This window comes from Muntiacus reevesi, chromosome 3, assembly GCF_963930625.1.
Source record: "Muntiacus reevesi chromosome 3, mMunRee1.1, whole genome shotgun sequence".
NCBI classification, from domain to species: Eukaryota; Metazoa; Chordata; class Mammalia; order Artiodactyla; family Cervidae; genus Muntiacus; species Muntiacus reevesi.
In genome coordinates this window covers 177,428,364-177,446,271 of record NC_089251.1, presented here as the reverse complement: position 1 = coordinate 177,446,271, position 17,908 = coordinate 177,428,364, and the positions used below count along the sequence as shown (strand labels likewise).

The following is a 17,908-nucleotide window of genomic DNA, read 5'->3' as shown; positions in this document are numbered from 1 at the left end:
GAAAAGGAAACAAAATGCAACTCTACAATAAGCAAAATAAAACAAAAGAAATTCAGATGACATTTTCTGAATATACTGTCTATATCTGAAATACCACTTAGGTTCCCTCTTTGTCATTCATTCCAGCATTTTAAGGATAAGAGTAATTGGTTCTTGGTGGCATAGTTTAAGTACATTAAAAAGTTGATGTAATTACCAGAGCAAGTTGATCGGAGTGTGGAGAACAGTATCTGGGGATCGTGTTCTAGAGACATCACGGCATGAATTGTGATTTTATAACCACTAAAAGACTAAGGGAAGACATAGTGGCTGCTTTCCAGTCTGAAGGTTATTTTTGAATAAGATAGTTAATTTATCTCCATTCCTAGGGAGGAAGAAGAAACAAATAATTGAGGAAGGTACAAGGAAAGGAACAAGTCATACTGACCAGTGATGAATGGGCACCCGGAAAGAAATGTTCATCACTTTAATGTAGTTTTGGAGCTGAAGTTGGATCTAGTTATTTGCGTTCTTTAAGGTCCAGTTCCAATGTTACTGCCTCTCTGAAGTCTCGTTCTTTCTGCAAAATGTTTCCTTTCTCATTTCCCCAGCACCACATACAGGAACTGGATAACAGTGGGTGCTTAGTAAGTGCTGGGTGAAGGAATGGGGCTGGGTAGTGAACCGTACTGGGTTCTCAGATAACAAAGCATCCAATCACAGAACTAAAAACAGTCTACTGTATTCCCTCCATTGTGCTGTTTTTCAAATCCTGCCCTGAGTAGCTAACTTAAGGAGAAAATTGCTCTAAATTATATAAGAATAAATGATTTTTTAAACTGATTATATCTAGAAAAGCATCTCTCCCTTTAATTTGAATTTTTAATCATAGATATAGCTCATATTAAGCAAGATAGTTTTGTTCACTGGAGAACATTTTGAAATTTTTAGAATGATCACCAAGATATCATCTCATGAGGATTTTAGGTGACAATGAAAGAAATAATTATTTTCAATGTTGGACTTTTTTTTTTTAAAGAAATAAAATAAATGAAAATGATGCTATCAAAGTTTTGAAAAGTTGCCTTTTCTCCTGTAGCAATAGATCTTGAGATGTAGTAGGTTGAATGTCACAGAGTAATATCCCTCTTTGTTATTGTGTTCGATCTAGGCTGATTCAAAAGTCATTGAGAAGTGGATGGATGGTGTGAAAGACTTCTTAATGAAAGAGCAGGCTGTCCAAGGAGATGCTGAAGGGCTACAAAGACAGCTTGACCAATGCTCTGTGAGTTCTGCTGATCTGGGGAATCCGCTATAATAAATAAAATTTTCTTCTTCCTCTTTATTATTTGCTGCTTTTATTAAAATTGTAAGAATATGGTATGACAATAAATCTAGATAAAACATGTTTCAATATAAACCTTTTTTTTGACTTTATAACTAGTCAAAGAATGACTTATAATTCACATTTCTATTTTTTGCTGTGATTATAAAGTTTTTTAAAAATTATTTATTTTATATTGGAACATAGTTGCAGATGTACAGCAAAGTGATTCAGTTACACATGTATCTGTTTCTTTTTCAGATTCTTTTCCCACATAGATTATTGCAGAATAAATTTTGGATGGAGAACACAAGAGCAATTTTAGTTCATTAGTAGCTGCTGTTTTATGTTGCAGTGACAGTCTTAGTGTCATAATTACCAATTGTATATCATTCTCACTGTACTTATGGTGAGACTAAAAAAAACACTTTACAAATGAAGTTTGCCAGTAATACTTCATGCATTTTATATTTGGTGGAATCATCAGGCTTCTGTAAATTAATTAAAAGTACTATTCCCTGCTGAGAGTCAAGTATTTGCAGTCTAATTTGGCAGATGGCTATTTGAATCACTCAGGTGAAATGAATTTCTTAAGACACAATATTTTTAAGTCGTTAAACGTCTTGACTCCCAAGCAGTCTGTTCTTAAATATTTGCAGGGATAGAGGCAGTCAAACTATAATAATGGCATCCACTTATGTCGGAATGGACTCAACAAGGGCTTATTTTATGTGTTCAGGCATTTGTTAATGAAATAGAAACAATTGAATCGTCTCTGAAAGACATGAAAGAAATAGAGGCTAACCTTCGAAGCTGTCCAGTTGCTGGAATCAAAGCCTGGATGCAAACAAAACTAGTTGACTGCCAATCACAACTGGAGAAATTTAGCAAGGAGGTAAGGTTTTCAGCTTAACCTGCATATGAATTTCAAGAGGTAGATAATGGCTTCTCTTGACTGAATAATTTTATATCCCATCCAGACTGAAAACCAGTGATCTAGAAAACTATAGCATGGGTGGCAGTTTGGGGCAAGAATTGGATAACTTTTTTAATGAAGGGTGGGTACTGTTGTCCACTCTGCCCCTGGATGGGAATGAGCTTGATGTGTGCAATAAAGAATAAGAAAGTCATTATAGCTGGAATAGAATGAAGGGAAGAGTTAGCAGGTTGGAGGGAAGGATTTGGGGTCAGGAGGTGGGTAGAGATGGGTTGTGTATTACTTTTGAGGTGTAAGTTTTGAATTTTATTTCAAGTATGATTTCACTTAGAAAGCAGAGAGTTTTGAGGAATGAATTGACATATGATAGATCCGTTAAGTCTTCCCTGGTGGCTTAGAGGGTAAAGTGTCTGCCTGCAATGTGGGAGACCCAGATTCGATCCCTGGGCTGGGAAGGTCCTCTGGGGAAAGAAATGGCAACCCATTCCAGTACTCTTGCCTGGAAAATCCCATGGACGGAGGAGCCTCGGAGGCTGCAGTCTATGGGGTCGCAAAGAGTTGAACACGATCACTGTTGCTTCTATGTGGATAATTTGCTCTGGCAAAGCAAGAATAAAAATGGGGAGAATACTTTAAGTATTTTAAAAGGTTATTGAAGTCTTAGAGAAAGAAGGTGGCCCCTTGGACTAGGGAGATAGTGGTGGAAGTCATGAGAAATGTTAGGTTTTGACTAAATTTTGAAAGTGGAGATGGGAGTGTAGTAATAGATTCATTAATGTGATATGGGAAAAAATAAATAGTTAGCAACTGTTCCTGGATTTTTGCGAAGCTTCCAGTTTGTGTAAATTGTGGTGCCATTTACTGAAATGGTGAAAAACTCAAGGAGAAGCTTTAGTGGGAATAGGTCAAGTGATGCTGCCCATACTGGGACTAAATTCAAAATTACAGTACATGTAAATGGGGTTTCCAGCTCAAATCACTGGCCAAGGATGCTAAGAAGGAAAGGTTTGCCCCAGGGGAAATGCCAGAGGATTAAGACCCCAAAGGCTTGGTGGAGAAAATTTTTCACAGCTCAATGCTGAGCTGAGCCCAGTCAAAACTGGAAAGCACATTAGATGGAAGCTTTTGATGACCTTGAGAAAAGTGGTTCCAGTGGAGTGGTGGGAAAGAAAATCACGCTGCAGAATGTTGAGGAGAGGAAAGGAGATGAGGTTCTGGGGCAAGGGTAACTAGCTTTGAGAATTTCTCTATTCAGGGGAACAGAGAAATGAGATTTGTATACTAGAAGGGACATGGGGATCCAAAGAACTGTTTTTGTAATTTTTTTTTTCAGAGATATTATTGAAAATTTGCATGCCAAAAAAGATTTCCCTTAGAAAGAGGAGATGATACAGAAGACTGAGAGAAATAATGACAGAAACAAAATCTGGTTAGGCAAGAGTGGATGAGGTCCACCCTTTAAGTGAAAGAGCTCCTGTGAGGAGGCCCCTCTGTGGTAATGGATGGGGCAGCAACTGTGGGTACTGTAGGAATACGGTGTAGTAGTTTTCTTTCGATTGTTTTATTTTGTTAGTGAAATAATAGTGAGGTTGCGTAGAGCTGAAGTGAGTGAGAAGGGATAAAAGAATGAGAAGAGAAAGTGTGAAATGCAGGAATACTCTATAGACAGTCACATAGGTAGTATATATCTCTCAATACAGTGTTCTTTTATTTAATGTTTATACAAGAAAACTTTGTATTTACATCCCTGAGTATTTTGTTTCCCCCCAATTTCCTTATTTTGAATAAGTTGAATTTTAAAGAAAAGTTAAAATTATGGTTGAGGGAACAGCCATAAACCATTCCTAAATTTGACAATTGTTACTGTTTTACTGCATTTGTCTATTCTCTTTCTCCCCCACCTCTTTACATCTATATATGTACACACCACCAACGCATATGCCTTTTTTTTTTTTTTTGCTTCATGTAGTTTTGACAGGAAGTTGAAAGTATTTTGACACTTCATTCTTAAATACTTCAGCATACTTCTTCCATGAATGAGGACAGTCTTCTACAAAAGTGCAGTATCATTGTCACACTTAAGAAAATGCTTTCATAATATCATCTTGTATTCTAGTCAAATTCAGACTCCTCTAAATGTGTTACAATTCGATGATATGTGCTTAAAAGGAGCTGGAATATTTTGGGGAAGTAAATAAGGAAAATGATTTGGAAGTGATGATGAGGAGCAAGGAAGACAAGAGATTGATGGATAGATTGATAGAACCTTAGATACATGTAGATATTTAGATCTATTAATCTATTGATAGATAGGTATCTATCTATGTATCTATGAGGGCAGAAGGAGGAGAGCGCATCAGAGGATGAGATGGCTGGATGGGATCACCGATGCAATGGACATGAACTTGGGCAAACTTCGGGAGATGGTGAGGGACAGAGGCCTGGCATGCTGCAGTCCATGGGGTCTCCAAAGAGTCAGACACGACTGTGCGACTTAATAGCACAACATCTGTCTCCATATATACATACACAAATGACAACATGGAATTAATTGTGAATTGTTGTTGACTCAAAGTATGGGAATAAACGCACAGGAAAATTTTTTAAGTGTCTCCAGCAAGGAGGCAACCACGTGCTGTGTGAGTAATTATGTGAAGCAGTTCTAAACTATTGTATTTCATTGAGTAGTAAAAAGGTTGAAGAAATTTTGGACAAACATCACGTTGCAAAATTTTTATTTTTCTAAGGAAGGACAGACATATAAAATCAACAAATAAAAACAGTCTGTTATATTCCCAATCTGATGAAAGGAAAAAGCATCTTAATGTCAAAATATAGGAAGTATATACTCTCGGATAGTCTCGGAATAATTAATGATAACTTTGAGCTTTTCTTTTTTTGAGAAGTTTGCTGCAGTGTCTTTATCTTTCTTACTTCTCTGAGGCTCCATGAAAATTGTATGTGACTGACTAGTGTTTAGAAACTACTTGTGAAAAGCATTTGGGGAATGTGGGTCCCCGAAATCTGTGTTTCCTTTTTTTAAAGCTCACCAGGTTGAAGTGTTGATCAGCAGGGCTGTGTGGCTTGCTGGCAGTAGGCTTTCTGAGTTCCATGTTGGGCAGTGAAATCCAAGCCCCTGTTTAGTGCCCGGCTATTTTTATGACCATGACCCTGTTTGGACAGTGGAACAGGAAGGCCATGAGAACCCTCGTATTCCTGTACTGCCCTTTCGTCACCATCAGTTTCACAGCCAAGCAAGCCGTGGCAAGGTGAGATTTCATTTGAGCGGGAGGGTGAATAGTGAAGTGAGCCCTGGATCATCTACATGGTATGATATCTTCTTTCACAGTAGAAGTCAGTGTGTGGTTAGAGGGAGGATCTCTCTGAAGGGTGTTTTCAGGCTCCCTGAAATAGTTGACAAAATTATTGAACCAGATTCAGACAAATACCTATTTTCTAACGTAACTTCTTTGTAGCTGCGTGGAATATACCAATAGAGGAGGTTATCAAAACCAAAGTTTTGTAAAGCAGTGTTTTATGAATATCTTTAGTAGTAGTCTTCTCTTCTCTATTTTTTAAATTATTTTTTTTACTCATTTAGTTTTGGCTGTGCCGGATCTTTGTGGCTGCAGGTTTTCTCTAGTTGCGGAGAGCAGGGACTTCTCTCTAGTTGCAGTGCATGGGCTTTTCATTGCAGTGGCTTCTCTTGTTGCAGAGCACGGGCTCTCGTGGTGTGGACTTTAGTGTTTATGGCGCGTGCATATTAGCCCTCAGTAGATGGGGCACATGGGCTTAGTTGCTCTGCGGCATGTGGAATTTTCCCAGACTAGGAGTGGAACCTGTGACTCCTGCATTAGCAGGCACATTCTTAACCACTGGAGCACCAGTGAATTCCCTCTTCTCCTCTTTCTAAAAATGCACTTTTAGTGGGGAATCCTGTGAAGGAGAAAATGGACATTTTGGATGCTTCAGTTAATACATTTCCTTGAGATATATGCTTTTATTGATGTAAGTTAGAGCATTACTCTGTTATGCATTTTCAAAATTATACTAGATATTTCCATATTAATGTCCAAAATGTGATACTGAATCCCAGTTATAATTGTTGTTTTCATTATTGCTTATATTCCACAGCATCAGGACCAAATGTATTAAGGGCTTCATCTGACTTTTAAATCTTGAGATTCTTGGTGGAAAGTTATTATTCTGTCTTTAGATATTAGCAACTAGAAGTTGACATTTAATGTATTAATATTTGTTTATTCGAGCGAATGACTTTTCCTTTGTAGATCGTTATTAAAAAAAATAGGTTGTCTGAAAGTCAGGAAAAAGTGGTGAACCTGAAAAAAGACTTGGCAGAGATGCAGGAATGGATGACCCAGGCAGAAGAGGACTACCTGGAGAGGGACTTTGAATACAAATCACCAGAAGAACTTGAGAGTGCTGTGGAAGAAATGAAGGTGAGCCTGGGACAGTTAGGGTCAAGGGGCTTTATATCTCATCTCCTCTGTTTAAAACCAGCCAGTCAGTCATCTACCTAGCCTGAAAGGGTAGTATGTACATAAAATCTCTCACAGGAAAATTTCAATTTAAAGCAAGTAGAAGGGCAGCTACCATTAATGATTTGGGTAGGGATAGGAAGCTGAGATTCATGTGTTGGACTTAGGCCGTGAGTTGAGTCCATGAGGGCCCCTGAGAAAGTCTTCTGTGTTAGAATTGAGGAGCTGCGGAGAATGACTCATTTACTGGCATCAGCTTTATATTCACAATGTTGTACGACCATCACCACTGTTTATTTCCAAATATTTTCAGGAAGAATTATTTTTCATAAAGAACAAGCGAGAATTACCCATTTTGGTTAGGAGCTATCTTTATTTCACCAGCCGTATTCTTCCAGCTAAATACATAGGGCACACGTGAATACCAGCCATTTTACTGGGGCAGGTAAGAGTAGTCACAGGAGTATTGTCAAGGGATTCAGTGTCAGTTGGGTCCACAGGATGTATTTCTTGTTAACTTTTATTCCTGTGTCAGTGGTCTTGCACATTGTCTTTTTTATTTATATGAAAAGAACTGGATATCATTCCCACATTTTTAACACTGTTTTTACTGTCCTTTAGTGTTGAAGCCAAAGGACAAAGTGTCTTGAAAGCTACTTAAAAAAAAAATGTGTTGCAACTTGCCCATAAGTATAACAAAAGCAAAAAGTCTATGCAGAGAGTTTTAAAAAGGATTGTATTTTACCAATGCAAGGGAAAGGCTACCCACTCCAGTATTCTGGCCTGGAGAATTCCATGGACTGTATAATCCATGGGGTAGCAAAGAGTCGGACACGACTGAGCAACTTTCACTTCACTTCACATAATTGCTTTACAATGTTGCATTATTTTCTACTGTTGTAGTTAGCCCTCTTATTTCGCAAAGTACTCTCTGTTCCAACTAGGTAGGTAGAATCATCTGGACGTTTTAGTTTGGGTTTGGTTATTTTTTGAAGAAGAAATTGGTTACTGAGACAGGGAGCTGATTTTTAAGTTCATTCTGTGCTGGAGCAGAGGGCGAAAGAGGACGTGCTGCAGAAGGAGGTGCGAGTGAAGATTCTCAAGGACAGCATCAAGTTATTAGCTGCAAAAGCGCCCTCTGGTGGCCAGGAGCTGGCATCTGAGCTGAATGTCGTGCTGGAGAATTACCAACTTCTCTGTAATAGAATTCGAGGAAAGTGCCACACCCTGGAGGTAAGGGATCTTTTCTCTGATGCCTTTCTGAGATTCAAACTCTGTACTGTACTGGCTGTTTCCATATCTTGGGGAAAAAACCCTCCGTTTTTCTTTTCAAATACTGTATCATTAAAGTAGTTCTTTAATGATTGAGATAATGATTGGAGATAATAATAGTTACAATATATTATTAGATGATAATTTAGGTAATAGGTTGATAAGAATGAAACAGAGAGAAAAGGAAATTGGATATAAGGATCTGACTGCAGTTGGTGGAAGGTTCTTGGAAAAGTTGCTTCTTAGCTTTAGGCATTGACTAAATGTGAAATCAAGGTTTTCATAATACCGATGATCTGTAGGGTCTGTTCCCGTTCTGAAATTCTAAAACAATGTACAGTGAGTACTTCCTCTTTTTTTTTGCCTGGTAGTACACAGAGTGAACTGAGGTTTCTTTTTTACAATGGTGTCTAAGTTTATAAATGAAGAATCAACCATTAGCCTAGTTCTTAGGAGAAGTACTTTAAACTTGAAAGAAATGTGCCTTATATGTGGCTGACCATCATAATAGTTATTTAAACCTCTTGAAATCCTGCACTTAAGGTTATTTTTATAAGCCAAAGATTTCAGAGGTTAATTTTTAAAATATTTTTTGGAAATTACAGTTTGTATCTGCTTAATAAGTGTAATTGTTAAAAAGGTATACATGTGTCATTTTAAAATTCCAGAATGATAGTGTAATACTTAATGTTATACCTTCCCACTTATATTTTATTAAAATAAATTATAGCTAGGTGGTGATGACCTTGGCTTTCCAGATGGCACAGCGGTAAAGAATCTACCTGCCAGTTTAGGAGATGCTGGTTCAATCCCTGGGTCGGGAAGATCCCCTGGAGTAGGAAAAAGCAACCCACTCCAGTTTTGACTGGAAAATTCCATGAACAGAGGAGCCTAGCAGGCTGTAGTCCATGGGGTTTCAAAGAGTTGGATGTGACTGAGTAACTAAGCCCTGAAATTATAGGTTTTACTTAGAGTGAAGGAAATGCTAACGTGAATGTGCTGGTATTTTGCTGGACCATTTCCTGTATCCTGGCCATTGGGTTTAAGATGTAGATGATTCTGTGAGGTTTTTTTTTTTTTTTTTTTTAATATTAAGTGTTTGCTTGTTTGTTTTTATATGTGTGACTTTTGTTACATCTCTTTGAAAAGACTGAAGAAGCTCTTCAATTTATAGCAATTTAATTTAAATTCAGTTCAACCTAAAACAAATGATTATATTGTGATAAATCCTAAAATGTCACTGACGATTGCAAACTATAAAGTAAATTCACTCATTAGTTACTTGTTCTGAATCTCCTTTGTGCTAAGATGTGTGCTGTGCGCTTCGTTGCTCACTGGTGTCCTGCCCTTTGCGACCCCGTGGACTGTAGCCTGCCAGTCTCCTCTGTCCATGGAATTCTCCAGGCAAGAATACTGGAGTGGGTTGTCATGCCTTCCTCCAGAGGATCTTCCAGACCCAGGGAATGAACCCAGGTCTCCCACATTGCAGGCAGATTCTTTACTGTCTGAGCCACTAGGGAAGACCTGTGCTAAGATAAACTGTGTATAGTCTGGATTACAAGTCACAGTAAGGAAGCTGCAAGTCAAACGCTAACTCATTCTTTAATATTAAGATATTGTCTAACATGAAACACCTGAGGTTTCTCAGCTGAGAATCTAAAATTCTGTGAACATGTATGTAACATTATGTATGGCTAATCTTAAGTCCCAGTGGATGATCCTGGAATTGAATTCTACTGTAGCCTTGTCTTTTCTGTCCCAACCACCCATGATTTTGCTTTTGTTTCTTTGTTTTCCTATTTATTTATAGCCAAAATAACTACTCATAGCTATTATGTTTAAATAATAGGGTCCCAGGGTATCCCAAGCTAATGAAAGACCACAATAAATTCTGTGTCATTTCTTCACGGTGTCTTTATCACCCAGAGGTGACAGTTTGAGAATGAAGAATGAAGATATTTCAAGGTTTTAGTATTGCTTTGAGAAATACTTTTAGAATTATTTTGGAATTAATTTGAGAGAATTAGTTTAAGAGAATAAAGGAAAAGTGTAAGAAAGCAATATAGATAAAAGAGAAAAGATGACACCTTGGTATCTTTGAACAGAAAAGTGGCAAGAACAAAGAGATTTGAATGCAAGCACTCAGAATTATGGATCTTGGGTAGAAACAGCCCAAACTTCTAAATTAGAGTAAGGATGCTTTTCTTCTGAAGAGTCCAACTTTGTTACCTTGATTACTTCTATATGCCTTTAAAGTGTTTTAAATTATGAAGTATTACAAACTTCTTGAAGAGTACAGATGATATTACTAACACCCATAAATATGTCCCTCAGATATAGCTAATGTTAACATTTTCCCATATTTTTCCAGATCTTGTTTTTAAAATAGAATCCATTGGCATTACAGAACCTGTTCCCTTCTTTCCCATCCCATCCCAACTCTTGATCCCTCTCTTGAAGTAACTGTTATCCAAAAGACGGTGTTTAATCTTCCAAACATGTTTTTATATTTTTAGTGTATACTCTCGTGTTTCCGTTATTCATGATTGCATAACAAAGCTCCCCCAAATGTAATAGGTTGCAAAAGCAACCATTTATCAATTTTTATGGTTTTGTGGGATGATTTGGCTGAGCTGGGTGGCTCTTCTGCTCCATGTGGTTTATGGATATTCCACTCTGAATTGCTGCTGTGTTCAAGTGGGAACTCAGCTGGAACTCCTCCTCCAGGTCTCTCCTCCACCAGTTTTATGACTTTTCTACAGCAGGTTTCTTTCTTTCTTTTTAAATATTTATTTACTTGACTGTGCCAGGTCTTCGTTACATCATGCGGGGTCTTTAGTTGTGGCATGAGAACTCTTAATTGCTGCATGTGGGATCTAGTTCCCTGACCAGGGATCAAACCCAGCACCCTTGCATTGGGAGCGCAGAGTTTTAGCCAACGGACCACCAGGGAAGTCCCTCAGCTGAGTAGATCTCTCAGCCTACTTCCTGCCTATAGAAACTTGGGGGACAAGATATGTCTTTTCCCTTCCAGTCTTAGCCAGGAGTTGGCAGATTATAGCCTAAAGGTCAAATCTGCTTTGTGGCTCTTTTTGTATGGCCCAGGAGCTAAAAATTGTTTGTATATTTTTAAAGTGTTGTTAAAAACAAAACAACACACACAGAAATAATTAACAAAGAAGAATCTGTGACAGAGACCAAATGTGGTCTGTAAAACCTAGAATATTTACTATCTGGCCTTTTATAGGAAAATTGGCTGACCCCTGACCTGGTAAGTATATCTTATATGGAGTCCACGCTGAAACGTGTCCTCTCTCAGTGGGTCTGAAAGAGGACCGATGCAGGAGGCTCCATGCTGAGCTCTGTCTCCTAAATTTATCAATCAGACAGGCGCTTCCAAGGGGCATGTTCCTCCCATAATTTTACTCTTAGGAACTGGAGGATAAATTCATGCTCTAACACCCAGCTCCTCATAGGAATAGGGAGTAAGCCGATCCCAACTAATAGAATTGCTCTTGTTGTTTAGTAACTAAGTTGTTTCCAACTCTGTGACCCCATGGAGTGTAGCTCACCTGGCTCCCTGTCCAGGGGGTTTCCCAGGCAAGAATACCGGAGTGGGTTGCCATTTCCTTCTCTAGGGAATCTTCCCGACCCAGGGATCAAACCCATGTCTTTGGGTCCCACGCATTGGCAGGTGGATTCTTTACCACTGAGCCCCCTGGGAAGCAGCTAATATAGTAAGCTTATTTTGGATAAAATATTTTTTGGATATATTTGGATATCCAAAATAATATTTGGATAAATATGGTTCTCTGCATATACAGACACATTCATATGAATTTAGAAAAAAGTTGGAAAAAGTCTGTATAGGAGCAGGGCAGTCCCCAGGGAATTCTAATTTCGTATATAGTTGTTAAAAAGAGTTACAAGTCTGAGTATTTTTTTTTAAACTTTCTATTAAAAAAACATAATAATAATGTTTCCCTCCTGGCTTCTTCTACTAATTACATAATTTTATTTTTGGCATTTAAACCGACCCTTGGAATTTATCTTAGGGTAAAAAGATGAGGCAGCTTATTGCTCTTTGCCTCCCACCTTCCTCCATTTGGGCTCATCTTGTGACTCAGATGGTAAAGAATCTACCAGCAATGCAGGAGACTCGGGTTTGATCCCTGGGTCTGGAAGATTCCCTGGAATAGGAAAGGGCTACCCTCTCCACTATACTTGCCTGGCACGCTACAGTCCATGCAGACACAAAGAGTCGGACACATCTGAGGGACTGACTTACTTTCCCTCTAATTGGTCTAATAGAATTAATTGAAGAATTTTATTTTATCCCACTTATTTGAAATTCCAGCTTCATCAGTTTCTCAACGCCCATTTGTACTCTTATCTAAATGAAGTTATTCTTGATTAGAGAGAATGTGCAGTCGTAGAGATGCACGGTATCTCTAAATGACTCCGTGTCTTGTCTAACTTTTTCCCACCTGTTTTAGGAGGTATGGTCTTGTTGGATTGAACTGCTTCACTATTTGGATCTTGAGACCACCTGGCTAAACACTTTGGAAGAGCGCATGAAAAGCACAGAAGCCCTGCCTGAGAAGACAGAAGCTGTCAGCGAAGCCCTGGAGGTAGGAGCCTGGATTGTGAGTGGAGCTTTTTGTTGCAGTGAGGCTGAAAGATAATTCAAATGAGGAACATAATGCCTTATGCCAGCAAACGCTTTTGCTTCCTCCGTGGTTTTCCGTGTAACTTGTGTTTTCTTGCATTGCCTGAAATATTCATACCATCATATATTTAGATTATTGGTGACCCACTAACTCAGCCTCATGAGATGGTTAGTTGTTTTCTGATTAGTACGTTTTAGACACCATAAAGTACTCTAGTGATTCTCCAGATTGTTTTTACCAGTCCCTGGATAAAACTCTGCCTTATGTTATTAGGACAATTGCTCTCTTGTTTCTTCATAAAGTTATTTTTGCTTCTTAGACATGGCAAGGAGCCACTGTGTTTACAGTGACCCCTATTCTGTTTTCTTCAGATGTGAAAAGTTGGAGGACAGATTGAAAACGGCAGTGTTAGAGGCCTGGGATCCTGTCCCCATGCCCGGACATGAGCTCCTTGAGGCCAAGAAATGTGCCTGAATTTCCTGTTGTTCCCCAGTTACCAGCATAGCCTGTGGCACATGATAACTTAGTAGCTCTTTCTTAGGTGGAATAAAGTGTGGAGAGAATAGATTTTCTCAAAAGAGAAGATTGTAGCTATGCTTTTAAAACTGTAAGAATGGAAAGTGATTAAGAAGATGACTAGATTCGAGGTCAGAAATAGGTCAGATGTGGTATCTGAATTCTAGGAACCACATGCTCTGCTGGAGAGAAGGTGTCATTTCTCAGATTAAATAGTAGAGGTCAGAGATTGAATGTATTAAGAAAAATATCAAAGCTTATTTTAAAAACACATACTATCCTGAGAGTTGAAACATTTAGTTCCATTCTAAAAATATGGAACATGGAGAAAAGTATAAAGTCAAGTCTAAGCTAACACTTTAAAACATTTTAGTGTACTTCTTTAGAATTATTTTTCTTATTATTTTTACATCTACATGCTGAAAGATAGTGCTTTTAGTGACAGGATCGAAGGCTTTGGAGCTTAGGAGCCAAGTTGGAATCTTGTCTCTTCATTTTACTGTGTATATGTTGGCAAATTACTTAATATCTCTGAGCTTTAGTTTTCCCATCTGTAGTATGAAAATAGTTTTTGGTCCGATGATTAGATTTATGTGTGTATGTGTGTGTGTATGTATATAAATTGGAGGTGAAAATGGCAACCCACTCCAGTATCCTTGCCTGGAGAATTCCATGGACAGAGGAGCCTGTTGGGCTACAGTCCACGGGGTTGCAAAGAGTCGGACACAACTGAGTGACTAACACACACACATGTGTATATATTTGTGTGTGTATAAAACAGTGCCTTGCATTTTATATATGTTGTAGAAAAATAAGAACCTATTTTTAATAATGTAATTATTTGAAATAATGCTATTTGTATAATAATTGTTTTTTGTTTCTAAACTTTGAATCATACCATGAACATTTCTCTATGTAATTAATAATTATGGAAATTATTTTTATGGAATGATATCATCATTCATGTGGAATTCTCTATTTTATTTATCTAATTATTTATGATCTTGTTCCTTTGATAGATTTCTAGAAGGCAGAATTATTTGTTTAAAAAAATGAGCAATTTTGTTTTTTCTTCCAATTTTATTGAGATACAATTGGCATATAATATTGTATAAGTTTAAGATGTACAGTGTATTGATTTGATACACTCATATATTGAAAAATGATTACCACAACAGGGTTAGTTAAATCTCTATTGCTTTACATAATTACCATTTATTTTTTGTGGTGAAAACCTTTAAGATCTATTGTCTCAGTAACTTTCAAATATATTATACAGTATTGTTAACTATAATCACCATGCTATATATTACACACCCAGAATTTATTCATTTTATAGTTGGAGATATTTACCCTTTGGCCAACTTCTCCCCATTTCCTCCACGTCCCCCCCAACCAGTGCCTGTTAACCAATCTACTCTGTTTCCATGAATTTTACTTTTTTAAGATTCTACATATATGTGACATCATACAGTGCTTGTCTTAAAAAAGTGAACAATTTTAGGATCCTTGATACATTTTGCCTTGGTAAATGCATTATTTTTTTCTCTCTGTCCAGTCTTTAGAATCTGTTTTGCGACATCCAGCAGACAATCGCACCCAGATTCGGGAACTTGGCCAAACTCTGATTGATGGAGGAATCCTCGATGACATAATCAGTGAGAAACTGGAAGCTTTCAACAGTCGATATGAAGACCTCAGTCACCTGGTAAGAATTGAGCCATGCTTGAGTGTTGGTTAAATGTTTATGATATGGAGCTGACCTCAAAAACTTACAAGGGGAAAAGTTGGTAACCAGTGGGGATGTTGAGGACATTGAAATACTAGGTGGGGAGGAGCAGACTTTATCAGGCAGGCAGAACTTGATGATTAAGAGGTTTTTATTTTTGAGATTGTTGCTATCTGTGAACTATTTAATTTTCTTTAAGGATCATACTACAGTTGTATATAAAAATAATAACTCACTTTATCCTAGTAGACATTAGAGCCATTCATTGTCTCTTAGATATATACTCAGAATGTATCAAACATGCCTGTTCATATCAGTAAGCAGAGAAAGGAGACTGTTTTTATAGAAGGGATAAACGGGTATTAGAAGTTTTTAGACACATCTTAAAAAATAACTGTTGATGATTAGATCATGACTAGCTTGGAACTTAACCCCAAAGTGCAATAAATAGTGGTTCAATACTATGTACATCTGTAGAACTTTTTTAAACTTTAGAAAAATAGAGATTTATGTATCCACTCTATATACATTCTGTTATATTTTATATTTTTGTTTATAGGTTTATTATTGAGCCCTAAAATTGCCCTAAATTTGTAATAAATGACATATTTTTATTCTTTATTTTAGTATGTTATGTAAGAAGTCTTTACATTTTCCCCTTTTTTATTGAGGTATAATTGATATATGACATTTATTAGTTTCAGGTGTACAACAGAATGATCTGATTTTTGCATGCATTAGAAAATAATTACCAGTATAAGACTAGTTAACCTCTGGTATGAGACACAGTTACAGTTTTTCTCTTTGTGATGGGAACTTCTGATATCTAATCGCTCAAGACAGTATTGTTAACTATAACCATCATGCCTTACATCACTTCTGCATGATTTATATATTTAATCTATAACTAGAAGCTTGTAACTTTTGACCCTCATCACCCACTTTGCCCATGCCCAGCCCCTAGCCTGTAGCAACCACCAATTCTCTGTTTCTGTCAACTTGGTGTTCCTTTTTGTCTTTTTCTTGTTTTTGTTATTTTTTAGATTCTCCATATAAGTGAGGTCATACCATATTTGTCCTTTTTACCCTCTGACTTGTTTCACTTAACATAGTGCCTGCAAGAGCATTTTCCTATTTTGTTATGTTACGTATATAGAAAGAAGTAATTTCCTGCAAGATGCACAAGGTATTCGGAGGACAGTTTCACTGTTATTGCTATTTATTATTTATAGTGCAGGCCAAAGTCTTGAAGTAGTACTTTTACAGTCTGCTCTTTTTCTTGGTGGTTAGAACGTAAGGGTTTTCTTATATTCTGCCATTTCTGTTTGTGCTGAGACTAATGATTACGTTTCCCCTCCTGTAGGCAGAGAGCAAGCAGATTTCTTTGGAAAAGCAACTCCAGGTCCTGCGGGAAGCTGACCACATGCTCCAGGTCTTGCAGGAGAGCTTAGGGGAGCTGGACAAGCAGCTCACAACGTACTTGACTGACAGGGTAGATGCCTTCCAAGTTCCGCAGGAAGCTCAGGTACTGCCATGGGTGTGAGGGGCTTCTGGTCATAAAGGGAGCGTCTGTAATCATTTCCTCACCTGCCCGGTCTCCAGCCCCGCCCACCATTCCACCCAGAATCAATGAGAGAGGCTGACCTTACTTACAGGGCAGCATGTGGGTTTGGGGGTTCTCATAGTTTTTATATGAGGTCCTAGTGAATGGCCACCATTTAAAAATTCTAATTTTCTTAGCTATGAATTTGGGAAAATTCTGTCTTTGTAAATAAATGGTGAGCATTTGAAATGACCGGTGCAAAGACCGTGCACCATGCACAGAGTCCTGCAATATGGGTGGTCATATAGTTATTATCCTGGAGGAGGAAATGACAGCCCACTCCAGTATTCTTGCCTGGAAAATCCCATGGACAGCAGAACCTGGCAGGTTACAGTCCATAGGTCATAAAGAGTTGGACACCACTGAGCGACTGAGCATACACACACAGTATTATTATGCTGCACACTGATTAAAGCTTGTATTTTACCTCGTGTATGACTCTGTGAAACTTCAAAAAGACATTCTCTCCCTTTTCTAATCTCTCTGTAGAAAATCCAAGCAGAGATCTCAGCCCATGAGCTGACTCTAGAGGAGTTGAGAAGAAATACGAGGTCTCCACCCCAGACCTCCCCAGAGGGCCGGACTGCCAGGGGAGGAAGTCAGATGGATGTGCTGCAGGTGAGGAGGGACAGCAGCTTCCTTTTACTTCTCAGTGTGTTGGGCATAAAAAGAAAATGAGAAACAGCTGATGACTTGGATGCCTTTGGTCTTCTCTGTGAAGTGAAGAGGGGGCTGGGAGTGATGTGTTGAAGGAACCCTGCATCCTCAGGTGGTAAGCAGAAACAAATTGTTGTCTGGGTGGAAACTATTGGATCTGAATTTTCTAGTTGAGTTGAGAAGACAGAGCAATCTCGATTTAGAAGTTCACTTTGTATAGGTCTTCCCATTGACTAGAACCTCCATCAGTACAGGCTTCCCTGAAGGCTCGGTGGTAAAGAATCCGCCTGCCAATACAGGAGATGCAGGAGACATGGGTGTGATCCCTGGGTTGGGAAGATACCCTGGAGAAGGAAATGGCAACCCACTCCAGTATTCTTGCCTGGAAAGTTTCATGGACAGAGGAGCCTGGTGGGCTACAGTCCATGGGGTTGCAGAGAGCTGAACACGACTATATGCATGCACTCCATTAGGAATGGTGTGGCTGGTACACTGGGCTGGCTGAGTGTATGGGACACAGTACGACTTAGCCTGTGATGGAAGAAGCAGACTGACTTTCACTTTGAGCTTGTGTTGAAGGGCATTATGAATTCTAGGTTTCTGAACTGTGTTTTTCAGACAGGTGAGAAAATTAACGTGGTTTTCATTCCAGTGAGGCTAGCTTAGCCTTTCATTATATTTCAGATTGAGACCCTGAGTGTCAAGGAATTCATGACACTGGG

At 38.4% G+C, this 17,908-nt stretch overlaps 1 protein-coding gene across 8 annotated transcripts in view; it reads left to right on the top strand.

The window, feature by feature from the left end:
• The window catches only part of UTRN (utrophin), a 538,989-nt gene that overhangs the window by 179,934 nt on the left and 341,147 nt on the right, over positions 1 to 17,908 (top strand). For all 8 annotated transcript variants that reach the window (XM_065931202.1, XM_065931205.1, XM_065931203.1 and 5 more), the window contains 8 exons: positions 1,151 to 1,264; positions 2,043 to 2,198; positions 6,530 to 6,700; positions 7,793 to 7,972; positions 12,508 to 12,642; positions 14,756 to 14,905; positions 16,290 to 16,451; positions 17,019 to 17,147. In XM_065931202.1, the coding sequence (XP_065787274.1) occupies positions 1,151 to 1,264; positions 2,043 to 2,198; positions 6,530 to 6,700; positions 7,793 to 7,972; positions 12,508 to 12,642; positions 14,756 to 14,905; positions 16,290 to 16,451; positions 17,019 to 17,147 (1,197 nt within the window). The remainder of the gene's footprint in view (positions 1 to 1,150; positions 1,265 to 2,042; positions 2,199 to 6,529; positions 6,701 to 7,792; positions 7,973 to 12,507; positions 12,643 to 14,755; positions 14,906 to 16,289; positions 16,452 to 17,018; positions 17,148 to 17,908) is intronic.